We start from the raw sequence: 25,142 nt of genomic DNA, 5'->3' as shown, positions 1-25,142 counted from the left end.
AAACTCAAGGTGTAGTTATTTTATTTAAAAAAAAAAAAAACTCCTTTGAAAATATGTATCATGCATTTATGTAAGAATTCCATTCACAAATAAAGCTGTATTTTGTCTACCTAAACAGCACTGATTTTTCTGTGCTTATCTTGTAGATCAGTCTTATTTTATAACTATCCTTTCTTTGTGTTTATCTAAAGTAATAACTACCTTTTAAATTAATTTAACAAATAAATCTGGAGCACCTATTAGTCTCTTTAAGGTTCTTCACTAGATATTTTAAGGGGTTTAAAGCAGTTACAATCAGAATTCTCACTCAGGATGGACATAAAAACAATGTAGACAAGTAGACCGAATACAAGACTATACGCTCTGTCCCTGTCACTTTACAAGTTCCAGGCATAGTGTCATCATGATATGATAGAGAATACACAGGCCAGCCAGACCTCTGTTCTAGACCACCCCTGCCTGCCTTCTTGCCACCTGCCCTCAATTTCTTATTGTGATCCCATGGTTTAAATTTGGCTTCCTATATCCACCCCAGGCTGGCGTCTTCTTTGACACATTTAGAGCCTCTTTGTCGACTGAGATTTCTCTCCAATCTTGAGTTCCAGACTTGAAAAGCTCCAAGTAAGAAATCTGTCTGCCAGTTCCGCTTTGTAAGACTGACACTACCTAGCCTAGACCCCCTTCCCATCCCTTGCTTATACTCCCTAAAATCTGGCCTGCCATAAAAGGAGCATCAGAAAAAGACAAAAGGCATAACTTTATTACAAGAATAATTTAAAGAATGATAGAAACCAGTAGTTACAGTAAGTCAGAAGAGTAAGAAATGGCTTCTGATTTGGAATCTTCTGATGCTTAGTGATAGACTTCAAGGATGTCTGATAGGAGGAACTGGGGCAGAAGAAGCATGTTTATGCCCATAAAAAGATTAGATTTGTATTACCAAAAGAGTATATTTTTACATAGGTGATTTTCTACATTTTTGTAGTGTTATCGTGGTAGTAGAGAGTATAACTGGACATTTTGAACGGCTTTTACATGCCAGCCACTTTCCAAGTTTGGCTTTATTTGTTATTCCTCTTCATATTCCAATGGAGGAGATATTTATTTTAGGGTGAGATACCAAATAATGCCATATACTTCAGGTGCTACAGCTTCAAGCCCCCATTTCTTAGCACTTTCAGTTTTAGAATTGCCGTTGTTCCTACTACTGATTTCAAAGTGAATTAGAATTTATATTTATCCGAAACACAAGTAACAACTCTTCCTATCCAAATGTGACATTTGTACAAATTCCAAATACTTAACCTTGGACAAAGACAGCAGATCAAAGTAGGTGGTACACTCTAGAAAAGCAGACCCATAACTTCTATGGATCAATAGTGATAGGTGCATGGACTGACAGAGGAGTTTCTCTGGACCCAGTTTGGCAACGAAGAGAAGCAGAAGAGTTAAGGCTACAGGAAAAATTATACAGCAACCCTGTATCTGCAGGAGGCATCCATCCTGTTGTTGAAGAAGGGAAAGAACAGAAGCACAATGTGAGTAGCCCTAAAGCCATTGATCTTTAACGGCTAGGAAGAATTAATGCCAAAATAATTCACTCAAACACACAATCTTGTGTCATAAGGAACTATGTGTCTGTGAATAGTAAGAATTGCTGCTGGCCTAGAACATGGACATGGCATCTCTTCCATACAAACCTCTTGCCTGTAGCTGATCCAGAAAATAACTCATATCATACATGCAAAGCTACTACAAGAAAATAAAAGAAATAAACAGAGAAAAAAAATGGAAGACAAAGAATAATTACCAGGAAAAAAAAAAATGTTTCTATAGAGAGGATAAAAATTTGGGCCAAACGTACTGCCATAAACTTAAAAAAAAAAAAAACAACAAAAAAAAAACTAAACAAAGCTACCATGTTTATAAAGCAAGAGCTCATATCAAATATACAAGAGCTTGGAGAAGAAACTGCAAGACAATAGGAAATGAAATATGATTTGGCAGAGCCCAGAAAACAACTAGATTTTGCTAAAAACCTCGAAAGAAACAAGGGTGTTAGGAATAGAAAAAAGAGTGCAATTCAATGAGGCAGGAAAAAAAGTATTAAAAAGAAATAGAAAAAACTAATAGCTAGACAGGATAGATTAAAAAAAACCTTAAAATATGCAATAACTAGTATTCTGAAGAGGTAAAAAAATAATAAGAAAAAAGTTAAACATATACTTCAAAGTAACTTTCCAGAAATATAAGTCATGATTCTATAGACAGAGGGGGCACACTCAACTCCGGGAAAAATTGACACAAAGCATTCAACCTTGAATCATATTTTAGTAAAGTTACTGTAGTTGAAACTACAAGGCAAAAAGTTTGTCAGAATGTTACTTTCCAGAATGTTCAATGCTAGAAGACATTGGAGCATTGGCACAAAGTCCTCAGAAAATAAAATATGTGATCCAAGAATTGTATTAAATAGTTATTAAAATGTAATGAAAATAAACTTTGAGCTTGCAAAAACTCAGAGAATATACCCAAGCCCTTCCTGAAAGAAACTATTATAGGTCAAATTTTGAAAAGCAAAGAGGTAAATGGAGTACTGGTCCTAAGTACTGACTTCATTTAACTGTACTAAAATAATTGTGGAGATTATGGTCACAGAACAAAATTTGCATGTTATAAACTCTAATTATGTAGAAATAATATAGCCAAGGTTTAGAAGGGAAGAGGACAGATGGTGGGTAGTAAAGTCAATATGCTGATTTTTCTCATCTGGTAGAGCAGAGGATAGAGAGATTATTGAAGTTGATAAATCATGTAATAGAGCTATAATACATTTCAAAGTCTAAAGAAAGTGCACTGTTGCATAGTGCTGGTGAGAGTGAGCATAAGGACTTCATAAGACTTCTCTAGACCTGTTGTATGGGACCAAGAGACAAGGGGCGACTGTAGAGTTCAGCTTTAGAGTCTCACTGGAAGTAGAAATATAGCTGAGGGACAATGAGTCCTTTCCTACCACAGTTATGAAGCATCTCTCCAGTACCACCCTATTAATTGTAGTTGACAACTATCTTGATTAGAGACCAAACACTTCTGAATACTATTTCACTTCTCTCAAGAAGGCCAAAAAGTGCTTTCCCAGCTTCCTTCACAGCTAGAGGACAGACTGAGGCTCTAACAATAAGACACAATCACACAGGATTTTGTTACTCAAGACAGCAGTGGAGGAATTTATCCTTGGCCACTGCGATAAGTGAGAGCTCCAGCTTGCAGAGATGGCAAAGGCAGAGGTTCGGGTATCAAGTACCCAGAGGTGGTAGCACTAAGTCTTCATTAGAGCAGTTCTAAAGAGTGGCTTGGGCATTATTCGTAGCTGCCTGTCTCTATGCCCAATGATCTGGCCTTCCTATTCTGAAAGATATCCAATATGCTTTAAAAATAAATTTATTTCCTCCAATATGCTTTAAAATTAAATTTATTTCCTATTGTCTGGCAGAACACACACTTAAAAAGCAAAAAATAAATTTAAAACATTTTTTGTGTGTGTTAAAAAGACTGAGGATCTAATGTTTTCATTACCCCTCAGCTGGGAGATCACTTACACAGTAGCTTCAAATTAAGAAGCCAAGTATCTGTGAAACATTCCTTCCCTAGAACATCTGTATCTATTTCAAATATAAGTTAAAGAATGGGCTTTGTTAAAATAGGTTTTGGTTTTAAGTGCAATTATACTGGAATCCCAAAAAGTTAAAGCATTCCAAATAGGTAAAAATCAAATACTGCTGAATCTTACTATCTTGGCTTGCTGAAATCCTTTGGAAGATTTTGTGGATAATTCTAAATTCAGCTAAAATGTTTATTCTAGGCTCCAAAGCTTCCTTTTAAGCCCAAAGTAAAATCTAGTTCACTGCCTACTGTAAAAGGATTAAAGGACAATGTCACTTGCCTTGTTCCCTCTCTTGTTCTTGGCTTTGAAAACCAACAAAATATACACATTTATCCTGAAGTTTCATGCTAAAGAGGTGCTGCAGCTGGTGGGTTTTACTACTGAAAGATGCATTTATGTTGAAATCTAGGTGTTGAGTACAAGGCTTTCTAATCTGGTGGTTTCAAAGTGTGGCTCCTGGATCATAGTATCAGTATCACCTGGGAACTTCTTGGAAATACAAATTCTGGGGTCTCATAGCAGATTTAAGGAACTGGAAATTCTGGGGGGTGGGGCCTGGAATTCTGTATTTTATAAACTCTCCCAGTATTTCTGATGTATACCAGTTGGGAAAGTAGTTAGGGAACTACTTTCTTTGGCAGCACAACTAACCACTCCAATCAAAGAAGACTCTACTTCTAAGAAGGGAATAGCAAATGGACTTTCTTAAAAGCACATTTCAAGCATGAGAGTTCTTCTCCAGAACTAACTTAACTTCATATATAGCAAAAACTCCTTTCTTCTTCCACAGAGGAAATAATCTTCGTTATTAAGATCTAATATAGAAGTAACTTCCTGGGACCACTAGACATAAAGTTCCCTTCAAGACTTCTCCTTGGGCTAAATAATCCCAGTTCCTTTTATTTTTGTTTTATAATTACTTTTTAAAACTCTTCATCATCTTTGTCAAACTCCAGAGTAAAGTATAACCTCATTTTATTGTTCAAATGAATTAAAACACATTTCCTATTATTCAACCATAGAAACTAATGCCATAAAACCTAGGCTCTTCCTATATTCTGCCTACGTTTTACAGTAAATCAAATTGTATGTCTGTCCTTTCTAGATATTCTGAGTCCTCCTTCTCACTCCTATTCTTCCTAAAAAAGTTTAGTTCATCATGAGGTCACTAAGTATTTCACAAATACTGCATTAAACATTCTGATTCTCATTTGCCCTATTAAATAAGAATTGACCAGATGGATATTCCTCTGACTCTCTCTCTCTTGAGCAGGTTTTAGTTAATTAAAAATGATTATTTTTACTACGTATTTTATATATCAGCCAGATGTTACCTGTGGTCATTACCTGTGGAAAGGATCATTTGGTGGTGATTATAAAATATATTTTTTCCTTTGGGAGGCAAGACTCAGGAAAACAATTGTAGAAATTGATTTCACCTCATACCTTTTTCCTAGTGCTATAATGGGCATAACATTTTATCTTCTTTGAAAGTATAATCTATTCAAATTCTTCCTCTTCTATTTCTACTTTGTGGCCCTATTTATGTTGTATCAAAAAAATGATCAAGTTGATGGAAGAAAAGTTAATACTGGTCTCCCTCTGTATTTGAAGTACAAATTGACTTTTCTAAGAAGCTGATTTGGTTTTTCTGGATCTGGCTTTAGACATATATATATATGTGATGTAGCAAACTGTTCTGCTCATTTAGGACACACTATATCATGTCCTTGTAAGAATGCACTTCCAGGTAGATAACTCTAACAGTTCCTGCTTTATACAGGTCTCCATAGATGCTGCATTTCATGCAAACTAATTTGCCTAAGTTCTCTGTTAGTACTGAAATAATCCAGAATGAGGCAAAGATTATGAAATTATGAAATTGTTTTGTAATTACACCAGTCATTTTCTCTCCATTTGTAGACTAGAACCCAAACAAGCCCCCATTTTTCTTTAAAAAAAAAAAAAAAGGGCAACATTGAACTCTCTTTTAAAAAAATAAAACCTCAGTTCTTGAGGTTATCAAAAATTCTGAAAGTCTAACATGAAATTAACTACACTATCACTTGAACTAGATTTAGGTAGCTGGTCTTCTCCAAAACACCATTTAGAAGACTCCTAGACATAAAAGTAAGTATTGTGAAAGTCTGAAGTTCACATGCTGACAAATATAATATTAGGTATGGCAGGATATATAAAAAAGTAAGAAAGTTTCAAAGCCTTACAAAATATTTCATGATGTGATATGGATCTAGGTTCTGGGCTCAACTTTGACTTTCTATGTGACCTTGCATAAGTGATTTCCACTTTGAGTTTCTTTTCTCATGTAAACAATGATGGCTAAAACTATTCCCTAAAGTCACTTTAAGCCCCTAAATTACATAATTTGTTGTTTAAAAGTAACTTTAAAACCTAATATGCTTTACTGAACAATAATGACAATTTGGGGGAAGCACTTTTATTAGTTTAGAAGCTTTAAACACAGAACACAGCAAAACTTTTCTGACTGTTTAAAGCATCTGCTCTCAGTGTTCTCAAGTACACAAATCTGCTTGTAGTAAATCACAGTCACCTCAGAAATGACCTCCTCCTCTTATGTTCTCATAGCAATCAACATTTACTAGGGTTTTGGGTTTTCTTACTAAAGTCATCTATGTTACATTTGATTTCAAGAGCCAGGTAAGGTGCAGACATATCTGACGAAGAGGCCAATTGTCCTTGAAATAAACTGTCTCTCAAAATATAACATTATTTACCTTTAGATCAGGCCATGCTCATCAGCCTCTAATAGGTTTGAGGGACTCACCAGTGTTAATTTCCTATGTGAATCTATAATTGTCCACAGAGGTCAATTTCAGTGGATGCCTCATATAAATCAGAACTGAAGATAATGATGCCTGTTCACTTGATCAACTAAAATGACCAGCTGGGTTTAATGGGAAGAAAACAAAAACCCCTGTGAAATTGGAACAGCTTCAAAGGTGATAGAATGTAATTATTTTTCTGCAAAGTTTCTTCTCCAAAGGTAACTGGCCATTGTTCTAGTGGGCACCTGGGCCAACATGTTATGAAGGTGGATATGGCATTCAGAACCAGTGACCATATCCAAAGGCATAAGTCAAGAGTCAGCTTTCTGCTAAGGCACTGGGAGAAAGCAAGATTTCTTTTCTGTTCTTATTTTAGTCATCACATTTACAGTTAGGGAGGTGCTTTCAGGAACTTGCTTAATTGACTCCTGAGAAGCAATTTCTAATTTAGATTGCTACAATAAGTTTTTTCATTTTACAGCCATAAAACATTTTCTTGGATTTGTTATAATTATCCTTATGGTATTATAATTTTAGGTCTGAAAGAACCTTGATATCACCTGCCTCAATCCCTTTATTTTAAGGATGAAGAAACTGAGATTCAGAGATGTGAAATGACTGAACCAACGTCACAAAGCTAAGAAGAGTATGAGGCTGGGCTAGAATTTGGCAGAGGAGAAGATCAAACAAAAACTGACTCCCAGTCTAGGATTTTCCACTTATGAGTAGCTGGAGACTCATTCAGAGAGGAAAAAAGACTCCATGAAAATCACCATTTAAGAAAACCTGGATTCTATAATGTAGTAGAGGTGCTAGCAAGCAAAAACAAAAAAAATTGGAGGTGGGAATTCTGAAGAGACAGAGGACAAAGTCACCAATAGACTGCAATGCAGATGACCATTCCGCATAGCTGACAGTGAGCTCTGTTCACGTGTCTGTGTGTGCTGGGGGACAGTGATAGACTGTGCAGACTCACGAGCTAGACTACCTGCCAGGACTTGACTCTTGATGATATTAATTTTGAGCTCTGTGACTTTCCGCAAGTTGCTTAAGTTCTCTGTGCCTCAGTCCCTCGTCTGTATAAAAGGACAATATCAGTACTTGCTGTTGTAAGAATTAAAAATCTTATTGTACTTACATACCTTACTGTTATAGGGATTAAACAAGGATTAAATAAATTGATATCTGTGAAGAGTTTAGCACTTGTTAAGTGCTATGGTAGTGTCTGTTGTTTTTCTCCTATTCACTATACTAGAAAGTCTTCAGTTTCAGAATATACATCAGTTGTATTCATTAACAATGTACTGAAATGATTTATCTGAGATAAATACCCGAGGACTCTACTAGAGATATTGACGAAGTCACCGATAAAACCTCTTTACATGTTTAATGGATTAACTTTTCAAGATGTATTGTTACAATTTAAAGTTTAAAAAAATAAACAACTATAGGGATGTTTTTAATTAAAAAATTCAATGATATCCATAATTGCATATAACATTGACAAAAATTTCACGAATAACATAATTAATAAAAGAGCATATCTGTTGCAAAAATTAAAGATGAATTTTTATGGCAGGAAATTAGTCAGTGACTCCAGAAGTGGTTAAGGCATAGCAGCAGGTCAGGGATGCGGCATTTCCTGTTGCTAGAGCAATTTTCTTCGACAGTTTAACATTTTTTCTTAGAATTTAATGTTATCAAAGCTATCAGTAACATTTTACTCAGAGTTTTTAAGAGAAAACCTTCACAAAATAAACAGTACAGATCTTCTAGTAATTAAGGCTATTTTAGATGTGCATGAAATAAGTACCATGTGCAGTTTTTCTTTCATTCTTTGAATTAAATTCAATGAAATTTTTAAGGGAAAAATGTCAGTCACCTATTCCTCCATTTTTAATTAAATAATTTCAGCAATTACATAGAAAAATAATTTTTAAACATTGTAAAAATCTCTTCTGGAATTTGTTGCTGATTTAAGACATTGGAAGATCATGATAAGCTGCATATCTTCCAGTTACGTGATGGTAAATCTGTGAGGAAAGCAGAGTTTAGTTAATTAATAATTATATTATTACCCAGATCTATTAATAATTATACTATCACATAATAATTAATAATTTTAATTAGCATTTGATAATATAGCCCCACCATTATGTGCTTCAGCAGAATCTCCATCCAGCCTACTTCAGATGGAAGTCTGCTTGGAAGAAGGCAGAGGTTTAGGTATGATGAAGTAATTCAGATGAGTTTTCCTCTGTAGTTCTCATAGCCCAATAGGTGACTTTTCATTTCTTTCTCAAAAACACCTGTCAATATGTTCCAAAGACAATGAGTTATTACTCACCTGCCTCTCGATGTCTGAAAGCAGGGCACTGGCACCTATGCGAAAGAGTTCTGGCTTCAGCCATTCATCTCCTAGTTCCTCCTTTATGAGAGAGAGCCAAGCAAGGGAATCCTTTGCACTGCGGATGCCTCCTGCTGGCTTAAAGCCTATCTAAAAGGGAAGGTGGGAAAGTGAATAAGATTTATTGTTTCTGGATTGCCTTAAAGAAATGATACTGTATTACTACAGGTCTTGATTCTCTCTCTCTTTTTTTTTCAGCCTACTTCAGTTCGCCTGGCAAAAGAGCTTAGATCACTGACACCCATTCACACTACAAAATGACTTTTCCAAGATTAATGGGAAGAATGTCACTGCTTTGAGAAGACACTAATGAGAGTTAATAACTCTCATTAACGTTTCACTTATTGGAAAGTCATAAGCCTCAACCATCTAGACTATAGCTGTGAACCTGGGATAAACAAGAGAGGTGTCGATACATAGGAAAACATATCACAAAAGCCCACTCATCTTACATTTCTACAAGTAAGCTTGTACAGACACCTTTCAGCCCTTCATCTTGAGGTGCAAAAGACACATCTGTGTATCTAAAATAAAAGGAGCAAATCAGTGAGGTCACACCGACCAAACTGGCAGCAATCAGCAAGAAGAGCTGACAGTCACTGTAATCAACTTAACTGCAGGGACTTTTTTTCTGTTGTAAACAGAACAAAAGTTGTAAATAGGCAAGAGTTATAGAGAGCAGCCAGACCAGTTAAATAAGCACAGTAGAAAAAGACAGTGTAGGGGCTCTTCACACTTCAGCAGTCTTTGAAAGTGACTATAAAACAGCACAGTTCAGCCAATACCTGATGTTTACAAATGATGTCCCTGAGTCCATTAGAAAAGGATAAATGTGTTCTATATATATAGTAAAACCTGCTTATCTGGATTTACTTGTCTCAAGAACTTGACTGTCCAGTAGAGTGAGACTCTATAGATGGGAGCAATCAAGAAAGCATCCTACAGCCCAAGTACTGAAGCTCAGGCACTTAACCACTCAGAGCTGTTTGTTTGATAGACAGTATCAGCAAGGGGTGACGGCTAACGGAATGCTAGAGAAGGGAGATGATAATAAATGGATGGTCCCATTATCAACCCAAGCTAGAAACCTCATAGTTAACCTATGAGGTTAATAGAAAAGACTCTGCCATTTTCCTCGTCACAACACACCACACCCAAAAGATCAACAGTCAAATCCTACCAATCCTACCTGCTTAACTTCTATATGTCCCCTGCACACACTTTCCTCTTTACTCTCACTTCTACTGTTTTAGTTTAAATCCTCATCAATTCTCACATGGAATATCAGTAAAGGTCTCCCAACAGGTTTCCCTGACTCAATCACACAATGTCACACAGCTAAGCAGCAGCTGTGTAGAAATTCTAACCAGATCTACCTATTACTCTGGAGCCCAAGTAACTCTAGAGTGAGGGGAGGTGGGAGGGGTGAGAGAGGTAAGTGAGATGAGGTTATTTACTGAGAAGAGGCAAAAAAAAATCAATTAGCTGATATTAGCATACATGTTAATCATAGGAGCACGTCTATCAATTAAGCAGTGCTGCATATAGATTTTTCTATCTAATTCAGTTGTGTCAGTAAGTCTGTTTACCAATACTTCTAAAGAGAGGTTCTAGCATAAGTTTGTACTTTTTTTTTCAGGGAGAGAATATGGAAAACATAAATCTGCAGTGAAATCAGTTATGAAATATTAAACCTCTGCTTCTCAGGAGTGACACTAATCATGGTCTGGAAGGCGGCTGATCACATTTTAAAACACCCCTTAAATCAGTGATGTAGAAACTGCAGTCTAAGGACTGCCCAGGCAACTTGTCAACAACCCGAAAGGATGCGCCTGATTTGCAAGATATACATACAGCGCCTCACTGTGTAAAATCAAATGTAATTAAAATGAATATGGTTTGACTCATACCTGTTCGTTTCTTAATGAAACTGGGATGAATTTTGTTTATTAGCTGAGGAGAGGGCTGAAAGACAGAAAAGTGTCCCTCGCCCTCTACTCTGGTCTAGAACAATGATCGTTTAAAATTTTTACTGAAATTGTTTGCTCATGTCTAAGGGGTTTCCTGGGAAGGGACTTGTTCGTTTTTGTATCCCTAGCATTTAAATGGCACGTAGTTAACGACTCAATAAATCTTTGTTGAAACCAAAACAAGATTGGGTCTCCAATAGAGAGTTTTAGTCCCGACTACAGAGCTTATGAAACGTGTAGATGCCTGAGAAATAACCCTGATCCAGAAGTGTCAGGGATGAGGCCCAGGCATCTTTAAGTATAAAAAGCCTCACATTTATTTGGATATTCTTTGGCCAAGAATAAGAACAGCTGGTCTAGTGAGTGGTGGGCCCACTCACTCAATTGGGGTGGCCAAAAATAGAGTTCTCTTACTTTTCATAGCTTTACTTAAAAATTTATTTTTTTAATTTGGATCACTGCAGAAAGGCTACTTAAGCTGGGTCAACTTTCACATGTAGGTCACAGTAGATATTTATCCTATTTGTACTTTTTTAACACATAAAGTTATTCTGAAAGAGAAAATTCTGGGAGCAGTTTATTCCCTCTCAAACCCAGTACATTCTAAAAAAGGTCTCTGATTCCAAAATAAACTGAAGCTACCGTCACATATAAAGTCATCACATCCAGTTGGCAAAGGATTAAAGGTCTCTTTTGGAGTTTCTATTCGGCAAAAATCAAGAGATTGGTTTTAAAAGACACCTTTTGAGGAAGAGAAAGTCTTATTAAAAAAAATTACCTTTCTCTCCAATGATGTAAAAAAAAAAACCCTTTGAGATAATTTGCAACTAAACAAGCAACTCGAAGTGAAAAAGAAAATCCAAACTCATTTTAAAAACACCTCATACGTATTTTTTCTTTTAACTTCGTGTTTAAAAAAATATGTATTATTTTTCAAAAAGCTGACAAAAGCTAGCATATACCCTCCTCAGCTTAACAGTCTTCCAAAGAGCACATCCAACTGCTATAAAACGCAAAAATGGATATTTAATTCAAGAGCTATATAACGTCTAGCTACCTTTTCCCTGCTGTTTCACAGCATTTCATTATTTTGTTTAATAAGTTCATCTCCTCAAGAATTTTCTCTTCACCTCATATTATTAAAAGTAATAAGTTTTTCTGGACCGGGGGTTTCCCAACAGAAAAAGCAATTTATGTGTGTCCTTCAATAATGACAGGAAAAGATTATTTCCCATTATATTGCATACTTTTCATATCACCACCACAGCTTATCATTCAATAAATGTTACTCTGCAATTCTTTCCATTCCTCAAGGAAGTTTAATTTCTGCATTAACCTGTTTTCGCTGGCCAACGCCTTACCAGAAAGCCTCTGTGTTGCAGTAGAATTAGTTCGTTAAAGAACCCATTTAGGAATCTCTTGTCAGTGATAAAATTGTCTTCGGTTAATAAAAGGACATAAAGGAAGTTTACATCTTGATCACACATACTTACTCCCACACTCACACTCACTATGTTAATCGCACATTTTTCTCCATGAATGTGTTCTTTTGTGATGAAGGTAAATTAAACATTTATCTTAATAAAGGTAACTCATTCACACCTTCTGCATACAAAGACAGTTATCGAGGCTGCAACTAGCATTATAAATAACATTATATTTACTCTGAAGAAAGACTTGCTGGCAATAATGTACCTTGTTTCCAGTTTTCCAGAAGAAATCTCTAATGGCCCGTAGCATTACGATAGCTACCGGGAAGGTGGCATTTACTGTTTCTTTACCAGTAGAAGTCTTAATAAAATCTGATCCTAAAACACAAGGAAAAAAAACTCTACATTAATTTAAAAACTTATTTCCTTTTCACAATTTTGAGTCAGTGGAAGAAATGAGTTGTGTAAATTTTTTTTCCTGAGGAACACAACTTTATTTTTCATTAATTATTTGAAAAACTTGAAAAAAAAAAATCTGTCCATACTTTTTCTTCCCCTTATAATAAGATGAATTAAATTAAACACCAAATGGATTCTTACAGACCCCTGGGGCTACTGCCTCCATATTTCCATATCACCAATTAAAATCAAGTTGGTTTATTTAATGCATAACTGAGATGAATAAAAACAATTTTATTCCCTGTGCTTCACATCATATAACACTTCACTACAAAACTGAGTGCCAACTCATTTTTCCCTCATTTCCTTATGTTTGATAGAAAGTACACAGTACAGCTGTGATGGTACAAGGAGAATCACTATTCGCTGATTTCTACTGTGTTGTTTGTTAATAAAAGCACTGTCTTCCATCCAGATCAGGATGAACAACACTTGCAAATATCTTAAACAATTATCTATCTCTCAAATTCTCTTAAACTTATTGATATAGTTTATCAGAATAACACAAGAAGACAAACGATAATAATAAAGATTAATGGAGTGTGATGCACCGTGCACTATTCTAGGTGCTCTTAAAGTAGGAACTCAGTCAATCTTCGTGATGACTTGTAAAAGTTAAGTACTAATATGATCCCCAGTTTTAAAGAGGAAATTGAAGCACAGAAAAGTTAAGTACCTTGCTTGAGTTTACTTAGCAGAGGAGGTAGAATTCTAACCATATCCGTAGCCCACTGAATCTCTGGCCTCATATGTAAAGCTAATCTCTGAGATTCTCCCAAGGTCGATCGAAGAAGCAGTGGATGGAAGTGGAGAAGTGGCCAAAACTTTCCCCTCTAGTTTCAATTGGAAATGATACTTCCATGACTATTCTGTAGATTGAAAGTTTCAAATTGATACACCTGTGGTAAGTGCACTCTGTGTAAAGCACAGTGAAAAATATAAAAACAAATAATTCAAACCCTTGCCCTCAAAAGCATATACATTCTACATGCAAGTGGAGATGAAACATAATCCCGGGTAATCACCTGATGATCTAGAAGTCATGAGCTCTGGTTTCTAGCTCTGGCTATGATATTTACCTTGCAAATTCCATTTCCTAACCTTTCTCATTTGTAAAATAGATATGAAAGTTCTTACTGGCTTCATACTGTTACTCAAGGAATCAGAAAAGACAATCTATTGGAAAGCACTCTAAAAACTTTCAAGTGTTATACAAATAAAAATGGAGTAAGGACCTAGCTAGTGTTGCAATCTGTATAAATATCATAGGAATTCTGATATATCAAACAGGTTATTGCAAAAGGTCTTCTCTTTTGGTCTGTAGGCAGGCCCACTGGGACAAATGGAAGACATATCTGTCATGCATGCATTCATTCGACAAATATTTACTCAGTGCTTACTATTTTCTAGACTGTGCTAGATGTTAGGAATAGACCACTAAAGAAAACAAAGTTCCTGCCCTTGTGAAAATTTCTAGAAGTGAAAGACAATGAACAAATAAAAATATAACAAATGCCAGGTGAAGATAAGTACTGTGAAGTAAAATAATGCAAAGTAATGAGATACAGAGTGGTGGATTTGGGGAGGGGTAGCTATATTTAAACAGAGACCAAGATGTGTTTTCTATTCTGTGACACTGTGTTTGAATTCACTAGAAGGCTTTTGGGTAAAACACTGGATATCATCTAAATTCTTTTAAGCATCTTGGAAGAGAAGATTATTAATATAAAATACAAAGACCACATCTGCAGGCCTAAAAAAAGTATGGTCACTTAAAAAGGGTATCATCAAAGTTAACCAAAAGAGCCAACCTCCCCTGGAAGAATTTGGAGGCAGCGTAAAAGAGGACACTCTTCTCCTAACATGTTTGCAACAGTAGCCAGAAGCAGTAACAGTGCTTACATATCATTGCCTGTCTGTCCCCTTTCTTGAGTGTATTGTAAGCACCTCTGAGAGCAGGTGCTGTATCTTCCTTATGCAAGTCCCCAGAGTATGATAAACATGAGAAAGCTGAATAAACAGCCACCACTACCAAGAAAAAACAAACTACAATATTTTCCAACTTTAATTGACGAATGGGGAAGGGAAGAAAGATTGGGGTTTCATTCCAGACCTAGTAACAAAACCAGGCAGGTGGCTTAGGGGGAAATGTTGTTTTATTTATTTATTTTTAAACAAACTTTAAATTTTCAAACAGATTTAGGTCTACAGAAACATTGTGAAGCCAGTACAGAGTTTCCATATACCTTATACCCAGTTTATCCTATTATTAACAACATATTAGTATAAGTTTGTTACAATTAATGAATCAATATTGATATATTATTATTAACCAAAATCCATATTGTAGATTTCCTTAGTTTACTCAGAATCCAATCTCATCCAGGATACTATAGATTTGTCATGTCTCCGTAGGCTTCTCTTGGCCGTGACAGTTTCTTACTTTCCTTATTTTGATGACCTTAACAGTTTTGAGGAGTACTTGTCAGGTATTTCATAAAACTCCCCTCAACCGGGATTTGTCGAATGTTTTTCTCATGATTACACTGGGGTTATTGGTTACTGAGGAAGAAGACCATAGAGGTAACGTGCCATTTTCACCACATCATATCAAGGGTACATACTATCAATGTGACTTACCACTGTTGATTTTGATCTTGAGAACTTGGTGGAAGTATTGTTTGCCAGGTTTCTCCACTATAAAATCACTCCCTTTTTCCTATTTTCCATACTGTACTCTTTGAAAATAAGTCCTTATGTGTATCCTATACTTAAGGAATGAGGAGTTACAATCTACCTCCTTCAGCGGGGGAATATCTACATAAATTATTTGGAGCTTTTTTCACATGTAAGATGTCTCTCCATTCATTCATTCATTTACAATCATTTATTTATATCAGTGCAACTAAAAGATATTTATTTTATGCATGGGTTTATAATCCAATATTTATTATGTTGTTCAGATGGTTCTAGCTTCGGCCACTGGGAGCTTTTCAGTTGCATCCTATATTCCTTTGACACGTCCCCATCACGTGGTCTTTTTGCTTTCAAAGCACTTACTTTCTGTTATCACCAAATGCTCCAGGCTCACCTTGTATGTTTTCTGCCCCAATCCTAAAATAAGCCATTTCTCCAAAGAGCCCTGGTTCCTTTTATGGGAGAATGATATTAGCTATTAAGATCTTGGTGCTAGATGTACTCATTGCTACTGTAGGGTTCTTGGTTTTAGGCCATTTCAGCTGGCTGAGCAAAAAAAAAGTGTGAATACTAACACATTTATAGATACATATCAATAATTCCATATGTAGCTATCTATATCTATATTAAACTAAACACATGTTACAATGATGTCTCCAGCTCTTGACCCATTAACCACATGGATCATTCTAGCCCCTTCCCTTGCTAATCTGTAAACTCTCCTTCCAACAGTGAGACATCTGGCACCTGCCATCCATTTATCTGATTGTTCACATCCAGTAACCATGTATAATCAGTGGAAACAACTTTATTAACCCCAGTACAGTGCTAATGTGCAGTTTCTTTGCCTTTAGCTTTATAGATTACGCTCATTTATAAAGTTACTTAGGTCAGCATCTTTTTCTCCTACCTCCTTCAGTGAGGTTGTTTCACACATTTGTAATACAGTCAGATTCTTTGGCCACCGTCTGCATTCTATCTTGGAATTCCCAGATCTCTTAAATGATTTTTTTTCATGTGCATACACCAAGGTTCACTTCGTGAAACTCCTAGTGGTTTTAACAAAAGTATCATGTCATGTATCATTACAGTATCATATGGAATACTTTCACCAGTCTAAAAAAAAAATCGCCTTTGCTTCACATTTTACTTCTCCCTCCAGTGATCTTTTTACGATCTCAATAATTCTGCCTTTTCCAGAGTCATACAGCTTTTCAGACTGGCTTCATTCACTGCACAATACGCATTTAAGGTTCACTCATGTCTTTTCATGGTTTCATAGTTCATTTCTTTTTATTGCTGAATAATATTCCATTATACGGATGTACCACAGTTTGTATATCCATTCACCCCTTAACGATTTCTTGGTTGCTTCCAGTTTTGGGATATATACAATCAGATGAAGGTTTCCGTATGGACATAAGTTTTCAAATTAGTTGAGTAAATACCTATGGAGCAACTGCTAAATTGTATGGAAAGACCATATTTAGCTTCACATACTTTGATACTCTGTTGTTAGGTGCACATATATTTAGGATTATTATGTCTTCTTGGTGAAATGACCCTTTTATTATTGCATAATGCCCTTCTTTATCCCTGATAATGTTCCATTTTCTGATGTCTGCTTTGCCTTAAATAAGTATAGCTACTTCTGTTATACTTAGATTACTGTTACCATAGTATATATTTCTCCATCCCTTTACTTTGAATCTGCTAAGTCTTTATATTTAAAGTGGAATTCTTATATACAACATACTGTAGGGCATTGTTTTTGTGACAATCTTTTTTAAATTGATGTATTTAGACCAATAATATTTGTTATTATTGATTTAGTTAGATTAATATCTACAATGTTTATAACCTTTCTATTTGTTGTGTTTTTCTTCTTCATTATGTTTTATACCTCTTTTTCTGCCTTCTATGCTTTAATTGAACATTTTATATGATCCCATTTTATGTCCTCTCAGTATATCAATTACATTTATTTTGTACATTTTTTTGTGGTTGCTCTAGAGTTTTCAATATAAATTTTTAAGTAATTTAAGTCTGCCTTCAAATAATACTATTTCAAATAATAATACTACCACACAGGTACTGCAGGTATCTTTTAACATGAGTCCCAATTCTTCCTGCTTGTCCTTTATAGCACTGCTGTCATTCATTTCACTTATCCATATGGTGCAATTACTCAATACATTGTTGCTATTATTACTTTAAACAGTTATCAATTGAGAAGGAAAAATTATTTTTATTCTTCATTTATTTTCTCTTTGACATTCTTCTTTTATACAGATCAGAGTGTCTAACTTATATCATTTTCCTACTCCCTAAAGAATATCTTTTAACATTTCTTACAGGGCACATGTGCTGGCAATGAATTCCCTTAGCTTTTGTACGTGTGAGCTCCTTCACTTTTAAAGGATAACCTCACTGGACATGAATTTCTAGATTGGTGAGTTTTTTTCTCTTAACATTTTAAGTATTTCACTCTATTTTCTTGTTGTTGACATAGTTTCTAATGAGACTATTGTAATTATTTCCTTTTTCTTCTATAGGTAAGGTATTTTCTTTGTTTTTGTTTTTGTTTTTTTCCTTCAAGATTTTCTATTTGTTTTTGGCCTTCTTCAGTTTGAATATGACATATCTGGGTGCAATTTTTTTGATATTTATTTTGCTAGGTGTTCTCTGAACTTCCAAGATCTGTGGTTTAGTATTTGTCATTAATTTTGGAAAATTCTCAGCTATTATTACTTCAAATATGTTGTCTGCTCCATTTTCTTTTTCTTCCTCTCATATTCCAATTTCACATATGTAACACCTTTTAAAATTGTCTCGAAATTTTTAGATGTTCTGCTCTGTTTTGTTTTGTTTTTTCCCAGCCTTTTTTTCTCTTTATATTTCAGTTTAGAAAGTTTCTTTTGACCTATCTTCATGGTCATTGGTTCTTTCCACAGTCCACTGATGAGGCCCATCGACTAATGGGCTCAATCTAGTCTACTGATGACTCCATAAGGTATACTTCATTTCTGTTTCAGTGTTTTTGATTTCTAGCATTTCCTTTTAATTAATTCTTAGAGTTTCCATTGCTTTGCTTACATTATCTATCATTCTTTCATGCTGTCTGCTTTTACCATTAGAGCATTAACAAACTAGTCATACCTATTTTAAATTTCTCTGTTAATAACAACATCTCTGTTATATCTGAATCTGGTTCTGATACTTGTTTTCTCACTACAGATTGTGTTTTTTTTCTTGCCTGTTAGCATCTCTTGCAATTTTTGATGAAAGCCAGACATGATATATTGGATAATAGGATATAACTATTATATAAACAAAATTTTAGTGTGAGATTTTATGTTAATCTGGCTAGGAGTTGGGCTGTACTTAATGTCTGCTGTAGCCACAGGTATCAGAGTCTCCAAATCCTATAGTATCTTTGGGTTTTTTTCTCCTCTGCTTACTTTGGGCTTCTTAAATATTCTTCCTCACGGAGAGTCCACATCTTTTAGCTCTGTTAGCTGTAATTCACAGGGTTATTGTAATCCTGTTGGTGTTGTGGTAATGTATGGGGGAGAGGAAGTATTTTATAATCTTGTAATTAAATTTCAGTCTTTTAGTGGGCCTATGTCCCTGGGCTGTAACCTTCACAAGTGTGTCTTAGCTTTTCTTCCTAGTTTGATGAGGTAGGAAAATTAGAAGGGAAATGCCCTCCTAGGTAGGATAAGACTCTAGTAAAGTTTTCTGTTCTGAAGAGAAGGCTTTTGTTAAGGAGAACTCTCTGGGTATATTTCATAATGATTATCTTCCCCTTTTCCTACCAGAGCCAAGAGCGGATCTTTCTTGGCTCTTCGCCGTAAGAACCTGAGGTTTCTGGAGATAAAACCACAAAGTATTGGGTCACATTCAGCATCCAACAATTTGTAAAAATTACCATTTAAGTGTTCCTACTAGTTTATGGCTCTAGCAAGTAAGCAGATCTTGGTTGTGACTCTCATAACTTGCCCTTCTCTCCAGATTTCAAAGTGGCAGTTTGCTCTGCAACCTAAATCTTTTGATGGGTCTTAGAAAAGTCATTGATTTTCAGTTTATTCAGATTTTTCTTGTTCTAAATGATAGAAATGACAATTTCCAAGTGCTTGACGTGTCAAAGCTAAAACCAGAAGTCCTTAAATATTAAGGCCAACCTTAATTATCTAGAAATCAGGTATAGATGGAGATACAAATTTTATATGGTGTTTAAGGTGTTTTAAACATGCCAAGTAACTATTACAGTTAACAAGAACTGGAAAGATTCAGAGATTCATTTTAGCTAGAGTGATAAAGCACAGGTAGAATTTGATATAGATCTTGAAAGAGAAATAAAATGTAAAGAAGAGGGCAGATGGAAGAACACCAGCATTAGCAGAAACACCGAAAGCACAGAAAATATAAGATGCTTCCAAATAATAATAAGTGAATCCATCTTAGGAATCACTGTGAGGGCCGGGGATATTCGGGGTGTGTATCAATGTGTACTTTAGAACATGTGACTGTAAAAGTCCCTTGGAAAACATGAGGTCTGACCACCTGAAATCAGTGTTTAAGATGCTAAATTTGGTGTCTGTTTTGGATAGGTTGAGGAAAGACAATGAAGAATCAGAGACCATAAAAGATTAAAATAGCATTGCAGGCATGCAGACACCACTGGCTACTTTTTTAAAAAAAGGGAATAAGCCCTAGATTTAATTACACCAAATACTTTAGAAAGTACAGTAGTATTTTACTACTGCCAAAAGAACAATGGATTTTCCAATGAGACTAAGTAGGCACATACTTTTGCTTTACTTCTTATTTTAATATTGCTTCCCTTGTCCCTCTGCTAAAACAAAATTACCTTAGAGAAATAAAGGCTAGATTTTGAATATCCAACACCACAGAGCACCATAGACTCTCCTCAGAGCTTATGTAAATCCAACATTAACCAAGCTCCCCTCTGCTCAGCTTGGGGGGGAAGGAAAAAACCTTATGAGAAAATATCTTACAATTAAAATAGCTATCCACATAAATGTTCTTTCATCAGGGCCTACAATTTCAATGAAATGACTAACCTAGGAGATGAAAGGCCTGAAAAGTCAAAAGTAACACATTAAATAGACTAGTATTCAACTGTGATTAGCTAAAATTAAAATTAATAATAAATTTACAGTATTATATTAAATTGTATTCTTTTTATTTTCCTAATTTGAAATCTCTAACACAATACCTTTTTTGTGGTCTAAAGCAACTCAAAGTTTTTCTAAGGCCTATAATTACAAGTCTCCATGGTACAGTTTCATTAAAAACTTTCATTAAACAACAGCTGCCCTTGTATATGGTCTTCTAATCAATTTGGTCAAACAGAATGACTTCTAATCAGCTGTTGATAAAAATAGAAGATGAAATTTTAATTCTAATAGATTAACCACAAACTCAAGACAGTCTTCAAAATCCATCTAGCTCTATTCTCCAGTGGATTTAATGACTATTCAGCAACTCATTACTAAATAGAACAAGATGAACATTTTCCAGTTCATTAAAGAAATGTACTATGTATTTTTGCATTGTCCTCATGATTCGTTACAGGGAGTCTTAATTACAAGATAATGGATAATGGTTATTAAATGCAGACTGCAGTAATGAAGCTCTATTCATTTGCGAGCCTCAGAGACTGCAAAGAGAGGAAAATAAAATTACTAGCTTCAAAAGATTAACGGATCAAATTATTATTCAATTTTGAAAATCTCATTCAGACTTCATGGAAACAAGAAGAGATTAAAAACTAGTATTAAGACCAAAGAAGTACATTTAAAAAAAAAAATATCTTAAGGCTATTACTGCATAATAAGCTTCAGATGTGATTATTAGAAAAACATAGAGCTAACAATGGGAAAACATACATTTTTATTTCTTGAACAAATCTTATTTATGAGATAGGAAGTTACTAGCAGGATCTTAAAGTGAGTCTTGGTGAACATGGAAGATATACGGTACTATGCTACAAAAGAACAGCACAATGGAAGGTATTATTAACATTTTATACTTCACTAATGAAAAATAGGATTAAAATCAACTGCTGCTTGAGAAAACTTGTCATTAAGTGGAATTCATGCCAATGTAAGAATAAGAGCTTCTGGGAACATTATTCATTAGCACTATGTTTTCTATCATTCTCTAAAAACTTACTGATTAAAGTTAGCAAGAGAATTCTGCATGGTAATTCTGATACTAATTTATACCTGCAATCCACAATGGGATACTTTTTTTAAACAAATATACGGTACAAAAATATGAAGCCCAAATTAAAACATGTTCTTTGATACTGTATTCTTTTACTCAACACAGGCTTGAAAATAATTTGGTGCAAGTTATAAAGATCCAGTGTTGTGGTTGAAGAAATGGTCAGAGTAAAGATGGAAGCAGGAGGCTCCTGTGGAGATTATCAATATGTTGCTAATATTCAATCTGGAGACAAATTATACTACAAGGCATCCTTACATGAACCAGGGATAATAGCTAACCTTGTGAAAAGGGGGGAAATGTTTTCTAAAAGAGAGAGGAAAAAAACTAAGAAGGAAAGAAAAAAATAAAAACACCTGCTCTCTCAGTTCTTTCCTTCAGTCTGAATGGTGAGCTCTGGAAATACTTCTCAGTTAGTCCAGTCTATCCACATAAGGCAACACCACATCATAATTAAGCAGTAAGGGCATGTTCAAGCTCAATGGCAATCAGAAAGCAATCACAATCTCAGAGTTAGAAAATATCTCAAAACCCCAAGGGTATGATTAACTCTTGATAACCACATTCCTTATAGCTGCCTTCTCAATACAAATAAAAATGTGGCCATTTAAAATAATGCAAAACAGTATGATTCAAATGAAATATAAGGTAAGTATCGGAGTATATAATCCTTGGTAATTGACAGTAATGCCCCTGGAAGAATATTTTAAACAAATATGCTAACCATACAAAGATATGTGGTGGAATCGCTTGACACAAATATGAGTCTTTGAGTTATGTCTAATGTGCCAGAAGTTTCCTTTTACTTCTAAAACTTGGCTTATTTAAAATATGTTTCAGAACTATTAATAATGCTAGAGATAAGTTAGCAATCAATGTAAATATCTATTTTAGAGTGGATTTAAATTGTTTAATCTTTAAAACAACTCCAAATTTTTATTATTTTACAAATTTGGAAAAAGCAAAGGATTATTTAACTCAAATGTTTACAGGGCCATTTTGTCAGCATTTTGGACCAAGAGTCAAACTGGGAAACAACAGAATGTCTCCTAAACTGAGCTCTGTGCCTCTTCTAATTTTTAATATTGTGTTAGTGGTCCTGAAGATGTTTGCAAATATCTACACAGAGTTAACAGTTCAGAAATGGGTTCCCCCCCAAAATCATGCTGCACTTCTTAGTTCTCACCTCTCTCCCTTTCTCACTCCCTCCTTTGAGTAAGGTCATCAAGAAAAGAGAGTTAGGGGTAAGTGGGCCCTAGAAGATCTGTAATGAAAACAAAAAGTTCTGAAATTAGGTAGTGGAAATGGCTGCACAATGTTATAAATATACTAAAATCCCTTGAACTGTATACTTTCAAGGGTAAATTTTATCTTATGAGAATTGTATCTCAATTTAAAATAAAAAACAAAAGGGAATGTGTTCATTGGGGAGAAAGCGAGAAAAAGGAAAACGAGTAACACTAAATCTAAGAAAAATGATCAATTAGTTGACAAATCAAGTATATATAATCATCTGGACTGTCACTCTTTTTCCCAAATCCATGTTTTAACGCTACTCCAAGTATGGCATCCATAATCCAGGACTCCCCTCTAATCATCATTAATGATTATAACATAACACATAGCCATCGCTGGTCTAAATAGATATGGTTATTTATTGATAATGTTTCACTCCGTAGAAAAGGGTACCAAATGAACAGCTTTCATATTCAAGCATTCAACTACTTAAAGGCATTGCTTTTGAAGAAAAATACTTCAACACATTTATCATGATAGTTCTTTAGAAAAAGATTTTTAAAGAGTGGTATTAACACGGAGAATGTCATGCTGGCCAAAGAGAAAGAATTTTGATTAAAGGGCTTTTTAGAACCAGCTCAGTGTTGCCAGCTGGGAATCACTGACTGCCTTGTGCACAATCTAGGACTATACGTCCAACACAGCAGTCACCTACCAGTGTGGCTACCGAGCACCTAAAAAGTAGTTAGTCCTAACAGGGACATGCTATAAGTACAAAACATATGCGGGGTTATAAAGACTTAGTACAAAAAATAGATACGTAAAATACCTCGCTAATAATTTTATAAGGATAACATAGTAAAATGATACTGTTACTGTTGGGGGGGGGCGGTGCTCTGAACCCCAGCGTCATCCCAGTGGCATGGGGGGAGGTAATGACGACGAAGTGCAATTCGTATTTTTCCTCGGTTCTTCCCTGCTGACACAGCAAAGAATTACAGGTCGGCAAGATTTAGAAAAAGTAAGATTTATTGAAAGTACATTTTAAAAGGAGATGGGCCATGCTAAGGAAGGCTACAGCCCTGACAGAGTACACCCCAAGGGAGGAGAGGATTTTCAGCCAAGAGAGCTGTAACAACACAGAAGTGGGAAGGTCTGTATTATACTGGGGCCACAATGGGTGGTTACAAAAGCGTTCCTAGGTGACTGTCACATGAGGTCATTTTAATTGACACTTGGCTGCTATATAACCCTTTGCCTAGTACGCATATGCTTACCCAGAATTCAGTCTGTTATAATTACATTTATGAACTTCCGGGCATAAACATGGTTTTATAATGAGGCCAAGGTTGTGGGCAGGTTAGGGTAGTACCTTCTGCGCAAGTATCTGTGACTGGATTAAACCAGCCAAAGGTTATGACCCTCCCGAACTTGGTCTCCCGGGATGCAGAAGGGATTCTCTAACTACCAATGGGGTGTTTTTTGAGTGGTCTTCTTTGTTCCCCTGTCACTTGTGTCTGATTAGCTACCTAACAATATATTGTGGATTTACTGGGATAAATAAGATTTATTATTATAATTACATTTACCTGTTTCTTTTTACTTTACTAATGTGGCTATTAAAAATTTTAAATTATACATCTCTATTAGATAGGACTGGTTTAGGGTTTCAATGAGACAACAAAATCTGTATCCACCTGTGTAACCTACAGTTTTATGTCCTTTTAAACTAATATCCTTTAAAAGTTGGTTTATATTTATTTTGGGAGGAACAAAAGGCTTATATCTGCCTAGAGGTAGAGTAAGAAGTTCCCTGGTGACAAAACTTAACTATTCTCTCTCACCCAAACAATTCAGCTCTGCCCTCGCATTTGAGTATTTAGCTCACCAAACAAAAGCTCTATAATTAACTGGACCCACCCTCCTAAGAGAGTAGAAAATATCTGTTTGGAAGACATAAAAGCATGTTCCTAGAATGCCTTATGCTCGGTCCCAATCACACAGAGTAGAGAAGTTCTAGTAAATACAATTTTCTGTCTTGAACAGTTTCAGTGGTTTCAATGCCTCTTATGGATTAGCACCCTGGGAAACTGGCCAGCTGGCTGGCCCCTTAATCCTATCTGGAATTGGCTTTGCTTTCAGTTTTCAAACACACAGGAATAACTCTAAACCACACTTAGAAACTCATGACCACGTATGACTTGTGCTCACAGCTCT

The 25,142-nt window shown here is 35.4% G+C and overlaps 1 protein-coding gene across 2 annotated transcripts in view; it reads right to left on the bottom strand.

Moving 5' to 3' along the window:
- Positions 1–25,142, bottom strand: part of DERA (deoxyribose-phosphate aldolase) — a 137,709-nt gene that overhangs the window by 39,474 nt on the left and 73,093 nt on the right. The window contains exons 7-9 of one of the 2 annotated variants that reach the window (XM_006912658.3): positions 12,544–12,656; positions 8,819–8,968; positions 7,822–8,504 (exon numbers count right to left, since the gene is read on the bottom strand). In XM_006912658.3, coding sequence (XP_006912720.1) covers positions 8,448–8,504; positions 8,819–8,968; positions 12,544–12,656 — 320 coding nt within the window. In that variant the 3' untranslated portion in view covers positions 7,822–8,447. Of the gene's footprint in view, positions 1–7,821; positions 8,505–8,818; positions 8,969–12,543; positions 12,657–25,142 lie in introns of those variants that run through there. The other variant, XM_025047414.1, reaches the window with a different exon arrangement.

Source organism: Pteropus alecto, unplaced genomic scaffold (assembly GCF_000325575.1).
Source record: "Pteropus alecto unplaced genomic scaffold, ASM32557v1 scaffold103, whole genome shotgun sequence".
In the NCBI taxonomy this organism is placed as follows: Eukaryota; Metazoa; Chordata; class Mammalia; order Chiroptera; family Pteropodidae; genus Pteropus; species Pteropus alecto.
This window is presented reverse-complemented; position numbering and strand designations above follow the sequence as displayed.